Source organism: Camelus bactrianus, chromosome 19 (assembly GCF_048773025.1).
Source record: "Camelus bactrianus isolate YW-2024 breed Bactrian camel chromosome 19, ASM4877302v1, whole genome shotgun sequence".
NCBI lineage: Eukaryota > Metazoa > Chordata > Mammalia > Artiodactyla > Camelidae > Camelus > Camelus bactrianus.
The window spans coordinates 15,190,802-15,212,751 of NC_133557.1; the positions used below are offsets into that span (position 1 = coordinate 15,190,802).

The 21,950-nt window shown below is 36.1% G+C and overlaps 1 protein-coding gene and 1 pseudogene across 4 annotated transcripts in view; both read left to right on the forward strand.

The window, feature by feature from the left end:
- RALGAPB (Ral GTPase activating protein non-catalytic subunit beta) overlaps window positions 1-21,950 on the forward strand; it is an 84,880-nt gene that overhangs the window by 29,034 nt on the left and 33,896 nt on the right. Inside the window, exons 7-17 of one of the 4 annotated variants that reach the window (XM_074347266.1) lie at window positions 4,563-4,741; window positions 5,587-5,735; window positions 5,865-6,081; window positions 8,254-8,289; window positions 9,512-9,713; window positions 11,065-11,232; window positions 11,750-11,864; window positions 12,235-12,382; window positions 14,202-14,266; window positions 15,481-15,610; window positions 17,431-17,564. In XM_074347266.1, coding sequence (XP_074203367.1) covers window positions 4,563-4,741; window positions 5,587-5,735; window positions 5,865-6,081; window positions 8,254-8,289; window positions 9,512-9,713; window positions 11,065-11,232; window positions 11,750-11,864; window positions 12,235-12,382; window positions 14,202-14,266; window positions 15,481-15,610; window positions 17,431-17,564 — 1,543 coding nt within the window. The remainder of the gene's footprint in view (window positions 1-4,562; window positions 4,742-5,586; window positions 5,736-5,864; window positions 6,082-8,253; window positions 8,290-9,511; window positions 9,714-11,064; window positions 11,233-11,749; window positions 11,865-12,234; window positions 12,383-14,201; window positions 14,267-15,480; window positions 15,611-17,430; window positions 17,565-21,950) is intronic. The other 3 variants (XM_074347267.1, XM_010958751.3, XM_010958752.3) reach the window with 3 other exon arrangements.
- Window positions 17,571-21,946, forward strand: LOC123617948 (small ribosomal subunit protein uS3-like; annotated as a pseudogene).

The following is a 21,950-nucleotide window of genomic DNA, read 5'->3' on the forward strand; positions in this document are numbered from 1 at the left end:
GTAGCCTTGTTTAAAATTTCACTGAGTGTACATCATAAAATTTCATGTAGGGGCAAATTACTAAAAGTAATACTTCCTGCTGTTTCTTCCTTTATAGTATTTCTATCGATTCAGTCTCTTCCTGTCTCTCTACTAGCCCTGTCCTTGTGCTCTGTGGAACTTTTATTCTGTTGTGTACTGTCTTGATCTGTAAACTTTTTCCTTGCATACTCTCTTTCTGGTTTGACCAGCCTCATTTTTCTATTTGTTTGTTAGTGATTCTGAATTACTCTGTATGACCTTTATAAATTAGGAATATTAACCATTTTCTGTCATTTTTTTTTTCAGTTTGTAGTTTGTGTTTTTCATCTTTCAGTGATTTTAGTTTATTTTTTAAAATCTATCTTTTTCTCTGATCATTTTCTGTTTCCTTTCAGATTAGAAAGTCCTTCTGTGTTCTTTGATCAGATAGATACTGATTTATGATTTCTTTTGACTTTGTTTCCTTTGTGACATTAAGTTCCTTTTTATATATGAGTTTTGTCTTTGGGTCGCATATTATTTCATTAATCTCTTCATTCATTCTTATAGGAGATTCACACTTCTAATTATTTCAACCTTATAATAGTTACTGATATTTCATAGGCCTAATGTCTTTCTCTCTTTTTCCATTTCTTAGAACTTTTTTTTTAATCTCTCATTGCCTGTTTAACAGTTTGGATGAATTTTAGAATCCATTTGACATGTTACAAAAGACAGGTAAACAGAAGAACCTCACAAAACCTTTTAGGGTTTGCAGTGTGTATTAATTAGGGTAAGGAACATGTCCTGCTTTAGCAGATGAGCCTGAAAATCTTAGTGGCTTAGTACAATATGTTTCATAAATCTTGGATAATGAGTCACCCTGCTCATGTAGTTGTTTGTGGTCCCAGGCTGGCAGAGACTCTGCCACGTTCAGTGTGTGGCTTTATTAGTGCTTTGTCTTTGTAAGCAGGAGCCTCTGTGTCTGGATGGAAGATGGAAAAGAGAGAGAGCAAGAAAAATTGTGTGGGAGGTTTTTATGGACCAGCTCCTGAAGTGATGTAAATCACGGCTACCCATACTCCATTAGCCAGAACTGAGACATATGCCGCACTTAATTGCAAGAGAACATGGGAGGAAAAGAGAGTAAACAGCTAACTAGACTCTGCCAAAGATGAGAATTGTATTAAGCCTGTATTTATGTTTAGGGGAAGCTGATATCTTAATATAGTGAATCTGCCTTTCTAAGAGTAGGTATTTTTCTTTTTGAGAATTTTAAATATCTTGCAGAAGTGTTTTGTAGTTTTCTTCACCAATATCTGCATAGTTCTTTTACGATTATTCCTGTGTATTTATTGCTGATGTTGTGAAAGGGTAACTTTTTCTACTGTTAAACTTTATGAGTGGTTATTGCTACTATAAAGAAAATGTTCTACTTTTTTTTTTGTATATTTGGGATTTTAAAATGTTCTGAGTATTTCATTGATTCTTTCATTGATGTCTAGATACAATGGAAACATATGCAAATGAGAAATGTCTCCTTAAGTCTCCTTTCTTAAAAAAGGGGGGGGGGTGGGCAGGGAATAGCTGTAGAATGCACACTTAGCATGCATGAGGTCATGGGTTCAATCCCCAGTACTTACATTTAAGAAAAAAGAAATGTCTCCTTTCTAGTAATTCATACTTGAGTCTTGAGTCTGTGGTAATAAATTAAAAGTGCTTTGGTTGCAGTAAGACCTGTGTTTGAGTTCATGTTCTACTTTTTTTTTGTCGACCTGAGCAAGCAGTTTAGTATCCCTAAGCCTCAGTCTCTTTTTAATCTGTAAAATGGAGATAATAACAGTATCCATCTTGTTATAAGAATTGAAGGAAAAATACGTAAAATGATATATCTTGTGGGTGGTAGGTGCTTTAGAGAAAAGTTGCCATTATTGTTATTGTTATTACTTCTGTAAGTTACTGCATTAGTCAGAACTTCTAGAATACTGCTGAGTTAAAATGATGCTGTTTTGACATTCTTTTGTTCTGATTTTCATTGAAATGCCTCTTCTACATGAAATTTTGAGGGGGATATTGGTTGTTGATACTAGATAGATTCTTTTTAATGTTCCTGGTTTCCTAAGCAGTTAACATTTTCAATTTTTTTAAAAATAGAAATGAAATCAGAAACAGTAGTGAATTATTTTCAAATCATATTTTGGGATCCATTTAAGCAACTAAATATTTTTTCTTTTCCACCTGTTGTTATTATATTAATTTATTTCCCAATATTGAATTGGCCTTCATTCTTTAGAGAAAAGTTCTTCTTGGTTATGGAATGCTATTCTTTTAATGTTTTCCCAGATTGTCTCTATTTCTGTTTTTTGACTAATTTATATTTTGTTAACTTGAAAAAAAAGGAACCATCCTTTCTTTTTCTGTGCTCTGTTGCATGAAAGTTACATATTCCTTAAGAATTTGAAATAAATCACCAGTAAAACTCTAGTTGTGGAATCTTTTTTAGAGATAGTTCTTGGATAATCTTTGCCTGTGTTTTCACTGTTAATTGATCACTTCAGGCTCTATCTTTCTTCTTGAGCTGAAAGATCTTATTATTTTAGTCAGGGTTTTATATATGTGTGTATGTATGTATGTATATACATACAGAATAGGAACCTATTTAAACAAACGCAGGTGAAAAAGAGGATAATGAGTCTCACTGGACTCCACGAAGCAGTGAACATCCAATACTCATAATGGGGAGGGATCAAGGCAGCCTTGGGACAGGCTGCTCTGTCATCTGTCTCCCTTGGCTTTTTTTTGCTCTTCTTGTGCATTCACACTGCTCTCTTCCTCTGGCAGCCTTCCCCTGAGACCCTTTTTCTTCCTGCCTTTGGGGTCCATGCAGCCCCATGATGACCATCTAGTGGTGTAAATAGCTGTGATGTTGTGTAACCCTCCACCTCTAGCTCTTTCAGTCACTGGGGCTTGTCCTTTGCTCAGATGGTCAAAAGGGATAAATTGGATTAAGTTTATTTTGTTAGGCTACATCAGTTAAAGTTCTCTAGCAAACATCTGTATTGCCTCCTTTTGGACAGTTTTACCCCATTTGTTAAATGAGCTGAGGCTAGGTGGAAGGCAGATTCAAGAAGGTTGCTCAGAAGGAGCTGCTATGATCATGGGCAAATTTCCTGGGAAGGGGGCTGAATATGATAGGGAAGACAGGCACCAAAATTTTGTCTAGTATGGTACTACTTCATCTTTTTCCAGGGAAAAAAATTGTTCCTCTTAACTGGAATACTCTGGTTCTCAAATACTTGTGCTTGTTTGTGCATGGCCAGCTGCCCTTCCGGTGCTACCAGGAGATTCTATTTCAGTAAATCTAGGTGGAATCTGGATCCATAACAGGTTCCCCAAATGTGTCAGATACACAGGGCATTGGGAGCTGCAGGAGTGCAGTTTCTGTGGTCTGATCCATGTCCTTTGCTACCCATTCTCATTTTACGTTTTCATTATTTTCTTGAATCTGTTCTCTGAATATTTGAATGTCAATAAAATCACATCAGGTTTACATCTGGAGAAGCTGGTAGAAGCTGGTATATTCTCTCCCCAGTTTTCAGTATCGAATAGACATGAATTTGGCAGAGCTCTGCTGAACCTGAGTTGTAGTGCATTCCAAACATACTGCTTATTTTTCCTACTTCCCAACACGGCGCCTTTAGTAGGCACTGCTACCAGAGACTTCTTATCTTCTCTACCCTGCATAGCGGCCTTCAGTTCTGTGGATACAATGTACTAATAGTAGAAGCCCATTTTCCATACATGCATACACTCTCCCCTGTCCCCATTTGCAGTTACTTGAAATTAAGAGTCTGAGTGGATGGAGAAAGAGATTTCAAAGGCCAGAGAATCTATAAACCACTGATTTATATTTCTCAGCCAGGTTCTTTTCATCTTGTAGCTAGTGGAATGTCTTTCTAGGTGCTGACTATAGACTATTACTTTGAGTTGGAAAGACTGTCTAATGGGCAGTTAAGCAGGCTATTTTGAGTGGAAATCTAAATCTATTTTTTAATGGAAATATTTAAAATTATTTGTACATAAAATACGACTCATGTCCAAATACATTGTTTTAAGTACATTAAAATGTATGGCTTTAGTACATACACATGAACACAAACACTAATCTCGATTTTATACATAATTTTTAAAAAATTGGAAATGTTAATATTAAAGTAAAATTTTCTCCTTAGGGTTCCTGTTGATTTATTTAGTTTTACCACTCCAATTCTTAATTCCAAACATCTTACAAAATATCAGTGCATACTTTTAAAAAATTTAAAATTTCCAGTCTTATTTTGATTCTCATTCTCTGAATAGGCAAAGTAAGTTCATGTAAGCACACTGCAGGTCTTCTGTAAAGTGGTGTTGATGTTTGAGTCCCTAGCCTATTAAATATAGATTAATCTCTCTGAATCAAAGAATTAGGCACAGACAGCCCTGTTCTTAAATTAGATTGCATGCATTTTCTTGCTAAAGAAATTTCTAAATGTATAATTAATTCTTGCTCTCTTTTTTGATAGTAATCCTGTGGATTTGAGTAACCCAGCCATTATAAGCTCTACTCCCAAATTTCAGGAACAGTTCTTAAATGTGAGCGGAATGCCGCAAGAGTTGAATCAGTATCCCTGCCTTAAACATCTGCCTCAAATATTTTTTCGTGCCATGCGTGGAATCAGCTGTCTGGTGGATGCATTCTTAGGTGAATTCTGTGTATATTGCTCGATGTTTGAAGATAACTCTAGAGTCTAGTTTTAGAAACTATTATGGACAGCCCAAAGAAAAGATGAACATATTTGATTACAGATAATAAACTGGGAACAATTATTTGCAACAAGTGTAATAGTTAGAGGGTTTTTGTTATTATTATATAAATAAATCAAACAGTGCAAAGGAAAAGAATAAGACCTGGTAGATAAATGGGCAAAGGCTATGAATAAATGATTTTCAAAAGAGAAAAGTATCCATTCTCACTAGTAATTCAAGAAAATACAGATTAAAATGCATTAGGTAGTCTTATGTGTATCATTAGGAAGCAAATTACACTTTTTGTGAATTATTGTTTGAAACTTTTTCACATTTTAGAAATATGAAAAGTCAGAATATTTTTAACCTGTTAAAAAGCAGTGATATTTAACATCTGTCATTTCCTTAAGCATTTTTATATGCACTAAATATATTGTATGCTGGTTGAAAGAGTTCCAGATGTCCTATTCAGGAATTGGGAAGGAAGGAGCATCTACCTTTGGTCCTTTTAAGGAGATTTCTTGGAAGACCCACCCAATAATTGCCCATTTCTCTATGATGAGAACATGGCCACATCTAGCTGTAAGGGAAACTTCAAAATGTAGTTGTTTATTCTGGGTAGCCATGTCCAGCTGAAATTTGTGTTCTATAACTCAGGGGGACAGGATGAATGGATATTGGGAGGCAGCGAGCAGTCTCTGTTATAGTCTGTCCTGAGCCTTCACTGGTTTTGCTTGAAGAAGATTTTCTGACCACATATTTTGAACTATGAAGAATAACTCCATTTGTCTTTCTTTAAAGGCATTTCTAGACCCCGATCAGACAGTGCTCCTCCAACACCCGTAAATAGATTAAGTATGCCTCAAAGCACTGCTGTCAATACCACTCCACCACATAACCGGAGGCACCGGGCTGTTACTGTGAATAAGGCCACCATGAAGACAAGCACAGTAAGAGTTTCCATCTCTGTTATTATACTGTATAAAGTTGGCTTTTGAATCTGCCATCCTTTTTAAAAAGTCCTGCTGTTCTCTCAGACTTTTCATGAGTGTGGCTATATTCTTGTGTTGTTTTAATAGGTTACTACTGCTCATGCCTCGAAAGTTCAACACCAGACATCCTCCACCTCTCCTCTGTCAAGTCCGAATCAGACTAGTTCAGAACCCCGACCACTGCCTGCCCCACGGAGACCAAAGGTTAACAGCATCTTGAATCTCTTTGGATCATGGTTATTTGATGCAGCATTTGTTCACTGTAAACTTCATAATGGGATAAACAGAGACAGCAGCATGACTGGTAAATATTGCTCAAGAAATACGTTACCATTTTTTCTTTTTTTTCTTTTTTCTTTTTAATCTTTCCTACCTGCAAGATTAATATGTATCTTAAAAAGCTCTCTGTCTCTGACCAATCTGTGTCTTGTGCTTAACCCCTTCCAGCTGAAGTAACAGAATTTTGGAAGTTTTCCTACTTGTCCTTTTTATGTTTGTTCTATGAGGTTTGGCTTTTGTCTGGTTTTATTAGACACACTTCAGGTTAGCTACTTTTTTAAAATCAGATTCCTTTTAGTAGGTGACCTGGAAGTTCCCTTCATGTCAGCCAGGATAATAATATTAGTATAAAGAATTAAAGATATTGACTGGAAATTTATTCACAGGAAGTGTTTACTTAGATTTTGACAGCCATTCACTCATTACTACATGTGAATATTAGAAAATTTCTGCTTCACAGAAGACTAACCTCTTAGGTTTTAGTCTAGAGAACTTTATTTCAAGAGCACACTTTAAAAAAATATCATTTGCTCTGTAAGTAAGTAGGGCTGGTGAAGAATTAATAACAACCCTGATATCTTCATTTAGATTTTATTACAGAAATGAAACTCTATCTAAATCTGATTTATTTTTGTCATCTTACCATTTCACTTGAAAGTAGTGATGCAGAGTGCAGGATGGGAGGTGGGATACTGCAGAATATACTGAATATTTATGACTTGCTTTGTAGAGCTAAACAATAATAATGGCTAGCATTTATTGAGTTACAATTACTCTGTGGCAGGCACTATGCTTTGTGCAATTTTATAATTAATATTGGTTGTTTGGTAGAGAAGCACTTTTCCACTGAGACTGAAAATAACTTGACATAAAAGGATACCTAACTGCATTAGATTATGCATCTCTAGGGAGAGTGTTAATTCCAAGGGTAAAACTAATAAAATAGCCATAAGGGTCCCTGCTTTCTCTCAGAAATGCATTCTTAACTATTATATATCATCTCAGAACTAACGTCTGTGTCTATTAGCATTATATACGTGTAATTATTTTGGATGTTCTTACAAATCTTTAAATAATGTAGAAAGTGAATATAAAGGCTTTTTCAGGAATTTGAGATTGCATGACTAAGTTCAGGGATTCCTTTATTTTGTTCAAATTCTGACACTTTATATTTGGCCATTTCCATTTTATATTTTGTTGGCAAGTTTTACTTATGGATAAGTAAGTGTACTTACTTGATGACTAAATGAAAACATTAAAAAAAACATTTTTGGCTCATATTTTCTTATGTTCATGTGCTTATGTTTTGAGTTTTCTGACCCATGTTTATATTTATTAATTTGTATTGTATTTTCTATAATGAGTCAGTCATATTTTTTCTTTTTTATTAAGGTGCAATTCTTTACAATGTAACTTCTGGGTATCAAGCTTGTTGACATTAAAATCCCTGAATCCACAGTGGCTCAACCTGCTGCTTCCTTAGTGGGCTTGCTTAAAGGGAAACTCTCTCAGGAGTTTGTAACAGCTTTGCTCACTCTCTTGTGCCAAAAGATAGAAACTAGAATTCACATCCTATGTGGGCAACAAATTCTTACTTTTAACTCTTACCATCTTCCTTCACCACCTTGTGTTAAGAGATGAGAAAGGCTGTTACATTACCTCGGAGTTACGAGGTGTCCAGATAGTTGAATGGGTTAGAGTGCTGTTGGTTGCCACTCGAGGTCTTGGGGGTGGTGGGAGGTTTGAGGATATTAACTCTGTTAGTCTGCTTTGTAAGTACTGGCTGCCATCAAGGAATTCTGCCATGTAGTTCACCTCTAACTTAAAATGTTTGCTTTTATGAACTGGTTAGCTTTAGATTTACATGACAGTACACTGTGCTTTGTAAATGTAACATTGAGCTGGGAAGGGTTAATGAACTAAAATTTTAATGCACGTTATGGGCAGTTCAAAACCTCAATTCTTTGTAGTTGTGTAATTTCCTTCGTTTATTGTTTTGCATGATACAAAAATCATAATTTTGGATCTGAATGCACAATTTCCTGTTTTTGAACTAACTTGTGGTATCATAAAGCTTTTAATCTAACTTTTAAAAAGCTAAAAAGCTTAACTTAGTGTAAAATTTCACCATCTTTAAAGTATTCTATAATTACTGCTGTCCTTTGATTTGTTTCCATTTATTTCTATTATCTTGCAGCATCTTTTATCCAAATTCTTCTTTCTTATAAATCTTGTAAGTAGGAACCAGAAGCTTCTCCTTAATTGCAGTCATGTTTTTATTTTTTTCATAATTCCATTAAAATTTTTGATTGTCATTGTCTCTTGTAGTTTTTGCACTTGGGAAGAAAAATACTTTTCTGTGTTTTGAATGGGGAAGATTGCTGGCAAAAGCAAATTAATCTGCCTGAATCAGTCCCATTATTTCTGTACACTAGTCTGGTCATGTCATGAATTCCAGGATTTTGCACTAACTGTGTTTTGGCTTTTTTTTTTTAATTTAAAGCTTTAAGCTTATTTTTATACAGATTTAGTGTTTGATTTGTATGCATTTTGCATGTAGTGTTTTTCAAATGTATTATTGCTGGATAGCTTATTCAGGACTAAAAATGGCTCATGGGAAGTTGCATAAAGATTTATGCTTGACTCTGCATTCTGTTAAATCTATTGTTACAAAATATTTAAGCATTTCATGTAGAGTAATAAAAGATTTCAGAGTGATTTTCAATACACTGTGAAATCTTTTGTAAAAAATAAAAGCAACTTTCAAAGGGCTTCTGTTTCAGTGACAACGAATGACCATGATAATCTTTCTTATCAATCCGATTTTCTGATTTCTCAACCTCAAGTTAGCTGCTGTCTGTGGTTGTTAAAGTTCATTCTCATTTTGCTTGGTTGGGCGATTCTTTGGTGTGTGTTTTGGAGTTGGGTGGGTGGTGGGAATGCTCTCTCTTCCTCCCTACCCATTTCTTATCCTTACCTTGCCCTCTCCCTGAAGTATACAGCCTGGCATGAGGGATTTCCCATTCAGTTATGATGTCTGGGGTAATGTGTAAATTGCAGTAGCTATTTTTCTTCATGTTTAAGCATCATTTTATAGGGGGAGGAAAAAACAGAATAAATAATAGAAAAACCAAATTCTGTATTATATATCTGTATGTATGTGAATACAGATATATACAAATGTATTCTGCTAATCCAGTTCAGTTGAAAAATGCTTCTTGTAGAATCTGTTAAACTGACAATACCCCTGTAAATTAATTATTACCCCTTTTAAAAGAGGATTTCGGAGAGCCCTTTTTAAAGAAAAATTAAGGCATAGTTGCTGAACAAAAGCATTATTGGATTCTATTCAAGTAGCTATTTAATGATACCAACATTTGATCTTTGTGTCCAGGGTCCCATGAGCCTATTTGCATATCGACAAATATAATAAAACCCTTGTTTTTTCTCCCCAGCCATTACAACACAAGCTAGCATGGAGTTTCGACGGAAAGGGTCACAAATGTCCACAGACACCATGGTTTCCAATCCTATGTTTGATGCAAGTGAATTTCCTGATAACTATGAAGCAGGAAGAGCTGAGGCTTGTGGGACACTGTGTAGGATTTTTTGTAGCAAGAAGACTGGAGAAGAGATTCTGCCAGCTTATTTATCCAGGTCTTAGAATTTTTTTTGGTTTATTTTTCCATTTATATAGTTGATGGTGAAACTCTATTGTAGCATGGCTTAGTAGGCTGAATTGATAAATAAATGTTGGTTTGAAATACCTGCAAATATATGTAAGTAATTGAAATTTTTGCTTGAATTCTTCCTTTTTACCTCCCTTGCCCAATTTGGTGAAGACCCCACAACTACCCTTTTTATTTTAGAAGTATTATTTATTCCATCTTATTTGACTTTTATTAATGATGGAGAGATTTGGAAGGGCCACACTAAAATTTTAATACATTTTTACTACAATATTAGACACTGTAGATGGTCCAGAAATGTTAGCTGTCAATCCTGCCTCTAAGGAGCTTATTTTCTCAAGTGAGCAAAGCCATGTACACAAATAACAAGTAGCAAGAATTGAGGTTGACAGCCTGAGGAACACCAGTATTACGAGGCAGGTGGAGATAGATCTATTAAAGGAAATAGCCATGGAGGTCATAGAAGAATAAGGAGAGAAGAAGGGAGTAGTCAAAGGGTCAAATGCTTTAAAAAGACAGAGTAAGTTAAGGCTTAAGATTTGTCTTCTGGATTTAGCAATTGAGGGGCCATTGGTTATTTGCTATAACATGGTTTTAGTTGAGTTCTAGAGAGAGAAAATAGATTGAAATGGGTTAAGCAGTGACCAGAAGGTGAGGAAGTTGTTTCTGAAGAGTTTTGTTGAGAAAAGTGCCTTACAGTAGTGGAAGGGTATACCAGTGTAGTTACTCTTGAATGATGAAAGATTGAATGCTTAGTTCATTGGGGCTTAGGGGAGGAGGTTGAAAGTAAGGTATATTCAAGTATATTCATTCCTAAAAGGAGTCTTATTCAAAGTGACCTTCATATTGTGATGAATACAAGGTTGAATGAGCTTTCTTTTCTTTCTTTAATTGTGCCCCAAAAAATAATGAGGAAGGGAAAAAAGACACAACACACACTTTTTTTCAGGAATTGTGAAATGCTGCAAAATTTTACTGACATGGAATTCAATTCAGTAATTCCAGTTATTGATAATTACTGCAGCCTTTTGTTTTGTTTTCAGTTACTTCATTTGCAGGCACCTGTGGCTTTGAGTTGCAAGGCTTAAAACTGTAAGAAGGTGTAACAGACAGGAATTTTTTTTCTTTTCATTAGGAAAGATAACTTGGTTCTTAGTGTATTCGCTTGTGAATTGTTCTAACTCCAGTAATACCATTTAAAGGATAGAAGTAGTGAAGTTTGGAAATAGACTTTCAGATGACTATGTAGAAAATATTAATAATTAAAAAAAAAACAATTGATCAGCAGTTTGTTTAAAATTTTTTTCTTGCTTTCCTAGATTTTACATGCTTTTAATTCAAGGTTTGCAGATAAATGATTATGTGTGCCATCCTGTCTTGGCCAGCGTTATTCTAAACTCCCCTCCTTTGTTCTGCTGTGACTTGAAAGGGATTGATGTTGTGGTTCCTTACTTTATTTCAGCTCTTGAAACCATTTTGCCTGACAGGTAAGCTATCATTCTGTACTAGTATGTCAATTGTCAGTTTTGGCCTGGTCTATTTTGGTGCTTCCTCCAAATTAGTTTCCTAATTTTATCCTGTCCAGTTGTCTTCATAGCCCAAGGGGACTCAGGCCACGTTAAATGAGTGTAGAACATCCAGACCCACCTCGTCCCTGAATTCCTTCAGTTCTAACTTGTCCATTGGCATGTTGAATCTTTTTTGGCCTGGTCTAGAGGTGTAAGAGCAGCCCCAGCCCAGAGGTCTTTTGTAGAGTAAGCCTTACATTCAATTCAATCAATCAGGTTCTAGTTTTAATTCCATAACAGTTTAACATAGAGATTCTCTGTCTCTCTCACACACACAAATTGCAGATATACACTCAGTGGAAAGTAGTTACTGGATACTTTATAAAACCAAACCCAGTACTTGAATTGCGAGAAATTGGCATAATGTATATTTGACAATAGCTAAAAACATACTTTCGTTCAGAAATGCTAATACCTTTTTTTTTTTTTTTGGCAGAGAACTCTCAAAATTCAAAAGCTATGTAAATCCAACAGAATTGAGAAGATCTTCCATTAATATCCTGCTTTCCTTGTTGCCCCTCCCTCATCACTTTGGCACAGTCAAATCAGAGGTAAGATTTTGTTAAAGTTTTTTATATTCTGTGTTCTCTTTTGTATGCTAATTCAAGTTAAATTGTATTTTTTAAAATGGAACAATAGCTTTTTTTAAAAGTTTTAAGTTATTTTAAGTGAATCAACAAAGTAGATTTGTCACGGTATTTTTTGTCAGTCAGCCAGCATGCCTTGGCCTACCATAAGTGGTGATAGGCCAGTGACATCTAATAACATACATGAGTTAGTGTTAGACTTAGCACAGTGGCTAATGTTAGACTGAAAGCCTCGCTTATTAGGCCAGTCTTCTCTTTGTCCACTGTAGCAGTTGTTACATGGGCATAGTGTACCACAACAGACAATGTTAAATGTTATTTATTTCTTCCGTAGGTGGTCCTGGAAGGAAAGTTTAGTAATGATGACAGCTCTTCTTATGATAAACCAATAACTTTTTTGTCACTGAAGTTGAGACTTGTGAATATACTAATAGGTGCCTTGCAAACAGAAACGGACCCCAACAACACTCAAATGATACTAGGTTTGTGTTCACACATTTTTTTGTAAGTGAAAACCCAGATACTGTTGACCCCAGGCATGTTGAGGAGGCAGGGGTCAGTGATGGGAACCTAAGCATAATATAGCTCTACTTATTCTGAATCAGAGGCAGAATTTGTTTGCTTTTATATGCGGAAATATTTGAAGGGGCGAGAGGAGAGTAGGAAAGCATCACGGTTGTCTTGGTTGGTCATTTTTGCTTAGTTTTATTTGTGTTCTTTTTCTCTTTCCCGCTTGCCTTTCCTCTCTCCTTCTCTCCCCTTTTCTCCTCTTCTCCTTCTCCCCTCCCTCTCTTTCTTTTCTGCCCTCATTAATTCTGCCTCTTCCTCCTGCCAATTACATACACGTGACAATGTTTTGAGTTGGTGTAATTCTGGAAGCCATGTCAGAACCCTGCCAAGAGGAAATTGAGGAGTAGCTGTTTCTGTGCCTCCTCTCCTTTTCCTTGTTGTTTCCTACTGGTTTTCCGATCATACTGATTCTGTCTTAAATGGCTCCTTATCATTACGGCCACTTTCATTGTTTTGAACCCTCATCACCTCTCAACTTGATTATTATAGCTGTCTCTTACTATACTTAAATAGTTTTTTAATCAAAGCCAAGGGCATGGTCCTAAGTGCAGGTAGTCTGAGGAGAAAGAGCAAGTCTCATTGCAGAGGTTGGAACACCCTCACAGAGCAGTCAGATAACAGCAGAAGATAGTGCTGATTGCATGTCATGTTGAGTGTCTTCCGTGTTGAGAGAGAGGAAACTGAAAGAACAAGGAAACTTCGTAGGGGGAATTGGAAGGTGAATTGGATATTTTAGGGCAGGATTTGAATAGGCGTTAGTGAGGTTAGAATTTCATTCCAGGAGAAATGACATGGCCAAGGAATTCGTGATGGCAGTAGTGGTTGGAGTGGTGCTCAGGAGGTATAGTATGTTAGGCAGCAAGAAGAGGGTAAATAGGGAAGAGTAAATCCTTCCATTTTGGAAAGGAGTTGAAGGGACAGAGGTTAAATCTCAATATGAGAGAGCCTCCAAGTTGTGGTTTTTTAGGTTATTCAAATAACGTATCTCTTGAAATCAGATAATTTCTACAGTTTGATAGAGTATTTAGTTTTTCTTTACCCTGGTTCTGAGGAAGCTCCCTATGTATGTATCTCTCAGGAAAGAGTCAATTGTCACTCTTGCCATAGATTGGCAAAGCTGTGTCTGTCCTCTCTTTATACATTGTGCATAAAAGCACTCCCCTACTGGGACAAGAAGCAGTGTGCTAGGCTCACCATCTTGTTTCTGTCCCAGCCTTTTTAGGGCTGTGAGTCCCTTGATAGTAAATACATGCAGCTTGCCTTCAGAATATGCAGCCACGGGCAAGCCCTGAACCATTCTTAAAAAGCAGTTGATCAGAAAGATACAGCTATGATTTTGATTTTGTTATTTTGTATTGAAAAGATCAGAAACAGTTTTGAAAGTATTCCATAATATTTTTCTTAGTTTTATTACCCTTGAAATTGAGATGTTTGTATCTGGTCTTTCACACCAATTAAAAAATACCTGAAAATGGTTATGTTTTTATATAAAGCAATTTGACCTTCAAATTTATTTTAGAACAATGTCATTTTAAAATTTTGGAGGCAGATCAGAATTAGGTCATTTCTAAAGAGTATCTTTTCTGACCAACCAATGGAATTATTAGTAACTTTATGGAAATTTCAGAAATACTTAGCTAAAGTCATATTCTTATTTTTGCTATTAATTGAAATATTTTAGCCACTTTAATATTCTTTCATGTATTTAAGTGCATTTTTTTGTTGTTGTAGGGGCAATGTTAAATATTGTTCAAGATTCAGCACTTTTAGAAGCCATTGGTTGCCAAATGGAGATGGTAAGCATAAACATGATTTGTCAGAGAATATCAGCTTCTGTTTTTATGTAAATATATTTCAAAATGTCTGTCCTTGTGATTTTTAAAGGCATTTGCTTGTAAATTCAGCTCATTGATTCAGAATGATCCTTTTAAAAATACCATCTATTTTAAGATTTCTTACCTTTCAGTGCCTCATCAATTCCCTGAGAGATTTTGCATGCGAGAAATTCTGGCCAAACACTGTCTTTATTCCTGGACAGTGTCTTCTTAAAGCTCTTACTTCTTTTGCTCTGTTGGTGAACTGGCTAGAATAATCCAGAAAAAGCCCCTTCTCCATAATTCCATATATCCCTAGTAGATCTAGTGCTGGCTGTAAACAAGCATCTAGTTTATTCTTTTCTGTCTCATCAGCTCTTTATATCCCCTCTAGACCGAAGTTTGAAGGTCCCCCCAAAGCACTAATGCTTCTAGATCAAAAAAACTTCCCAGAGACTCCCAGTGCCCACTGCTTCTGTCTTCAAATTATGTGATCCCTATACCTGGAGTAGAGGTGGGGGTGGGGGAATTAATAGAGTATACTGGGGTGGGCTGGGTGGAAATAGGATGGCTGATCAAATAATATTAAGGGAAGTATGTTCATGTCCCACTAGGTGGCTAGTAACAATCTCCTTATCTGTATAAAATGAATTGTGTTTGTAGGGAGAAAAATGAGGGAAGTCTTATCAGATACCTTCATTAGCCCCTATACATATAGGAGTTAATCTTTATACTAATCATAGTTTTTATTGTCTGTTTTATGACATAACTACATTTGGAAGTTACTGTTTCTTTATTTTTTAAATTTTATTTATTTATTTTTTAAGACTGTATTCCTGTTGTGAAGTTTTGCTTGAGAGGCACTAGGGTATTTCCTTAAGGACCCAGAGTCACTAGCTAGTGAAGCCTGGTGAAACGGAAAAGGTTCTGGGCTGGCTTTTTTAAACAGCAGCAAAAAAGACCCCAGAAAGGGCACCTCTCATTATCAGACCCTTGATACCCTGCAGTAAATGGTGTTTGTGCAGAAACACCACAGCAGTTTTAATCTTTTGTCAGTTTTTAACTGTGTATCAGTTTATGCCATTTAGTTGGCATATTCCATTTTATCAACATGGCTTTTAATGATTGACTTCTATCTATACGTGTAAACTATAGATGTAGCCGTCGAATAATTTGATTCATTTTTGTTTGACCAGGGTGGTGGAGAAAATAACTTGAAGAGTCATAGTCGCACTAACAGTGGTATCAGTTCAGCAAGTGGTGGAAGCACGGAGCCTACAACTCCTGATAGTGAAAGACCCGCTCAGGCTCTCCTAAGAGACTATGGTAAGCCATGTTTGTTTTCTTGATACCCAAAGTTATTCTAATTTAATGCCCAGGTATACAAAACAAACAAGCAAAAAATTTTAAACAGGACTTTAATGTTCATGATATTTATGTGTTTAAGTATAATAGAGAGGCTATTTATCTAAAACATTAAGAAAAAGAAAACAAGTCTTTCGAATTTAGCTATCCACCTTTTAGCAATTAGATTTTTGGGTGGTTTCTTAGGTTTTATAAATGATTGTGATGGGTGTTTAGGAAACATTTGTGGATTCTGTACCAGGTTCTAGTAATACAGAGTCAAATAGGATTTAGGTTCTGCCTCAGAGTCTAATGGCAGAGTTGGCCGGTATATCAGGTAGTGCAGTGTGATAGAGGTGGGTGATGGTGTATGGGGAACCCAGAAGAGACTGTCTTTGTGTTTGAAGCCTATATACCCTACTATATCTGGTTAGATTCTTCAAGTCACAAAGAATAAGAAAGAGTAAGGAAACATTTTCTAGTAGAGCATCCTATTCAGTAATGTCCTTTACCCTGGGCAAATTACTTTACGGGTTCTGTGAGTTCATAGGTACCTTTATGTTTTTATACATAAATACTAATGGTGTATTGAATCTGTGAATATTAATCCAACTAGATTGGAATGAAATCTAGATCCTCAGATGTGAGTTTAATTTTTCAGTCATCTGGAGAGTTCATGAGTCTGGGAGTCCAGGCATGTTTCAGTGGTTTAAGTTTGCTATGAGTATCCTTGAACATGCTAGATACATAAGGTCGTTATATGGATATTCAACGCATTTAAATATTGTATTTATTAAAAAGTTATTTAAATTGCTATCTTATTATATTTGTGGATTTGAGTATGCTTCAGGTGAAAATTTATTTTTCATGCTTCTAAGACACTTTTAAACTAAGGAAATGTTTTACATTATTATATGTGTTCTAATATAAATGTTTGAAGTGGTTATTGTTTGTTTCAGTATTTTGAACTGGTGTTAGTAAGTTCTGCTTGTAATGTCGTAAAATATTTTTTACTAAGAAATCCAGATTTGTGTTAGTGTTGCATGAATGTCTCTCTTTAATGATCATTCCTTTTTCTGTTGTCACTGCCCTCTTTCTGATAGGATCGACAGGTATAACGTCCCTAAAGCTTCCTATATAAATTCAATTTAATTTGTCCTAATTTATTAACTAAGTAGTTATTACTCTTAAATATAGAATTGGAGGCTAAATAAAAACACAGTAACTTGGTTATTAAATTTTCTTAGAGGTATTAAAGTTGTCTTAGAGAATTCAATGTTAAAATGTATTTGAAAAGGCATTGCATGTGACTTTTGATGGTTAAAGCCCTAAAAATAACTTGAAATAACAGACTCTTTATGGTAATTCCCAGCATCTGAGAAGATTCTAAAATCTGAATTCTTTCCTCTATAAAATTCCAAGGGAATAATTGATAGCCTTTTCATTGTTTTGGGGTTTGTTTTTTTTTTTTGAGACTGTAACTGTGAGTTAGTTTAGAAATTTTAAGATTTACATTGTTAAAAGAATGATATTGAAACTGCCAAATCCCAGTGGCTGTCTGTATGAAAGTACCTGAGCTGGGAGCTAGAAGCTGCTCTGGTCCAGTGTATGTGCTCTGTGCACTGTTGTTCAGTCAGGCTTGATGCTCAGGCCAGAGGGGTGGGGAACATAGCACTGTGTGGGTGCCCGTCATGCTCACTGTGGCTGCTGTGGTCTGTGCCTGGTGGAATGCTGTGCTTCTTGTTACTAATACTTAGTTGTTTTCCCTCCCTGTGGGATGCGGCATTGGGGTTATATCCTAGCTCTTAATACAGATTCAGCTGCTGGGCTCCTGATTCGCAGCATTCATCTCGTCACCCAGAGACTCAACTCCCAGTGGCGGCAAGACATGAGCATATCACTGGCAGCTCTAGAGCTCCTCTCTGGCCTGGCAAAGGTAAGAACAGTCCCTTTATTTTAACCCAGCAGGCTTGGACTATGACTCTTTTTTTCTGTGTCTCCTGACCCGTTGGTATGGGTATTACAGTGTTGGTTATATTCAAAGTGTGCAAAAATGAGCCTTCAAGTGAGATTTTACAAAATGATCTTTACTTTTTTGTTTAATTGGTTCAAAGAGAATGAATGATATTTTTACTGTTAAATTTCAGGAAACATTTCAATACTTGTGGCTATTTATTTATTTGCACATAATTTTAGAATACCTGTTGACAGTGTTTGCTTATAAGACCCTTAAATTTTCAACATGACATTTTGTGCCATTATTGGATCATCTAACTTTAATGAACAAATACAGATATGGTAAAAAAAAAAAAAAGAGAGAGAGAGAGAGAGAGAGAAAAAGAAAAGAAAAGCTAATCCTAAAATATATCATTTGGGACTACCTGTGACTCTTCCATCTTCCATTATCAGAGATAAGTGAAAATTGGCTATACTTTCAAATTTCTTTCAGAGCTCTTATTTCAGTTTTGTGGAACCTTTGACCTGGGTGTCCATTTGCATTTCTCTTAAGTATTTTCTTTTTTTATTGAAGTGAAATTCACACAACATAAAATTAACTATTTTAAAGTGAACAATTCAGTACCTATTAGTACTTTCACAAAGTTGTGCAGCCACAACCTCTATCTAGTTCTAAAACATTTATCACCCCAAAAAGAAACCTTATACCCCTTAAGCAGTTGCTTCCTAGTCTCCCTTTCCCCTAACTCCTAACAACCATCAGTCTGCACTGTCTCTATGTATTTACCTATTCTGGATATTTCATATAAATTAAATCATACAATATGTGACCTTTTGTGTATGGCTTCTTTCACTTAATGTGTTTTTGAGGTTCATTATTTATGTTGTAGAATTTGTCACAATGTCATCCCATTTTATGGTTGAATGATACTTCATCATATTTGTGTACCAATTTGTCTGTCCATTCCTGTGATGCACATTTGGGCTGTTTCTCCCTTTTATCTACTGTGCATAGTGCTGCAGTGAACATGCACATACATGTGTTTGTTTGAATACCAATTTTCAATTCTTTTGGATATCTACCTGGGAGTGGAATTGCTGGGTCATATGATAATTCTATATTTAACTTTTTGAGGAGCTGCCAACCTATTTTCCACAGCAGCTGAATCACTTTACACTTCCATCAGTGATATAGGAGGGTTCCAGTTTCTCCACATCTTCACTAACATCTCAGGGTTTTCTTATCTGTAAAATGGGCAGGATTATCTTGTATATAACACCTGATGATGTGAAGATGAAGTGAAATGAGATATGTAGAACACTTTGTAAACACAAAGGTGATATACACAATAGTGTGATATTGTCTTAGATGATAAAATTTAAACCCTCATTTTACAGATGTGGAGACAGATGAGCAGAGACTATGACTTACTTGAGTCATGAGAAACAAAATAGGCAAGAAAACCTAGGATGTTCTCACCACCATTTAGAGCTTACCTTGGAGATTCTCAGGGGTAGATGTAATGGTCATAGTTTTGTGAGGAGCAGTTTTTTTGTTTGTTTGGTTTTTTTGAGAAGTTTTTGATACAGGAGGTAAGACCAGCCATTCATGATGGTACATGCAGGTCCATACTGTCTTTGAGAGCAAGGTACTGTTGCCTGTGACCTTCAGTACACTCTCAGCAGTAAGGAATAATTAGTCCTAGGTGGAGAGCTCTCTAGACCTGTCTAACAAATCATAAAGGGCTTATGCTGCCAGATTTCAAGACTTACTACTCTAAAGCTATGGTAATCAGAACAGTCTGGTATTAGAGTAGGATTTGACAAATAGATCAGTAGACTAGTATAGGGAGTGTAGACAGATCACACATGTATGGCCGTCTGATTTTTGACAGAGGTGCAGTGGTAATTCAAAGGAGAAAGGATAGTCTTTTCAACAAATGGTGCTGGAACAATCAGATATTTATATACCTCCCCTCCCCTCAAAAAAAAAACAAGAACTTTTATACTTTGTACTGTGTACAACAATTACCTCAAACTGAATTAAGGCCTAAATGTAAAACCTAAGCTCTAAAACTTCTAGATGAAATCACGGGAGAAGATCTTTGTTTGTTGTACAAAGATTTGGAGTGTACAAAGATTTCTTAGATATTACACCACAGGAGAATGAACTATTAAATTGGACTTCATTAAAATTAAAAAGTCTTTAAAAAGCTACACCATTCTTCAAAAAATATTGTTAAGAGAGTGAGATGACAAGTCACAGATTGGAGGAAAATCTTCCCAAAGCATGCATGTGATGAAGGACTGGTATCCAGATCATATAAAAAAAATTCTCAAAACTCAGAGTAATAGCCTTTCCTTTTGGTGGTGTGAAGTAGCAGTATGATGGTGAAAATTTCCAAGGAGAGGACGTTTGTTGTTGATGGCTTTTTGAGAACTAACTGAACGAGTTCCTCACTCAGAGGCATGCTGAAAATAACTGCTCTGGAATTGAGTCCTGAATTATACCAACCAGGACAGAAATCATTACTTTGGCCTCCAGGATGCAGAATGTTCTTGATGAGAAGAGCCAGTAGATCGGGGAATTGACCAGCGTAGTTCTGAAGAAATTTGGCTTCCCTGAGGGCTCTATAGAGCTTTGTGCTGAAAAGGTGACCTCAAGAAGTCTGTGGTTCGTTGTGGAGAGTGGGGCCAAGGCCTACAAGGTCATGGATGTTAGGGAAACTCCAAGGACAGAGGGCTAACTCCATGAAGTTTGTGGATAGTGTGATGATCCACAGTGGGGATCCTGTTAAGTACTATATTGGTACTGCCTTGGGCTACGTACTACTTAGATATGCAGGGCATCAAAGTGGAGATCATGCTGTCCTGGGACCCAGGTGGTAAGACTGGTCCTAAGAAGCCCCTTTTAGACCACATGAGCATTGTGGACCCTAAAGATGAGCTATTATCCACTGTTTCCATCTTGGGACAGAAGGTTAGGAACCCAGAGCTGCCTGTCATTAGCTAACCAGTCCCCAGTGCATAATAGGGTCTTGTTTGCACCTAGATCTGGAGTCTGAATGTTGCTTTGTAAATACTCCTAATACAGTCTTTTGAAAACATAGTACAACAATGACAGTAAAAGCCCTCAATAATGCAACAAACAGCCCGATTTTAAAATGAGCAAAAGATTGAACAGATACTTTACTGAAGATATAAAAAATGTATTGATGGCAAAGACGCACGTGAAAAGATGCTCAGTATCATTACTTATTAGGGAAATGCAATTAAAACAGCAATGAGATACCACTCCATACCTATTGGAATGGTTAAAATTTAAAAGACCAACCATACAAAATGCTAAGGATGTAGAAGAACTAGAACTCTCAGAAACCGTTAAAGGGAATGTTAACTGGTGGAACCATATTTAGAAAACAACTTGGCAGGTCCTTAAAAAAATTAAACATACATCTATCTGTCCTATGATCCAATTAGTCAACTCCTAGAAAATAAGAGAACATAATCCATACGAAGACTTGTACGTGAATGTTTATAGCAGCTTTTTTGTAATGTTTAGAAGCTGGAAACAACCCAAATGTCTAGTAGGTGAATGGATAAATTAATTGTGGTATAATCCATATAACGCTACCCATCAATAAAAAGGAATGAATAATTGATACACACAAAAATTTGGATAAATCTCAAAATAATTGTGCTGAGTAAAAGAAGCCAGATTCCCCCCCCCCCAAAAAAATAGTACAATACTGTATGATTTTATTTATATACAATTTTAGGAAATTCAGGTTAATCTATAGTGACGGAAAGCAGATCAGCAGAAACCTCTGGAGGGGGCAGAAAGGAGTGGGAGGAAGGATTGGAAAGGTGCATGAGATTTTGGGGGGTGATGAATATATCCACTATCTTGATTGTGGCAATAGTTCATAAGTGTATACTTACGCCAAAATTTATCAACTTGTACACTGTAAATATGCGTAGTTTACTGTATGTTAATTATACCTCTGAGCAGCTGTACAGAACTTTGTAGCACCTAAAACATCACTGTGGTGTTAGGTTAAGGGGTTTGAAAAATGTGCACATGTTCCATTGCCAGCTATTCTTGTCATCTGTGGCAGTGATGAGTAGGTGCATCCCAGGAATTAGATTTTAGAGCATGAAAAAGTATGCTAAAATGAAATACTGTTTTAGGGTTTGAAAAATGCCCTGTTTTTATAGAGTATTATGATAGTACATCTGAAATATTATGTTTCTCTGTATTAATAAATTTTAAAAAGCAAGGACTCCTGTGGTGTGTCACATTTCCAGAAAGGCTGGGCCTCAGTGTAGAGGCTTGAAATAGATACAGTGATTCATGGCTAACTGT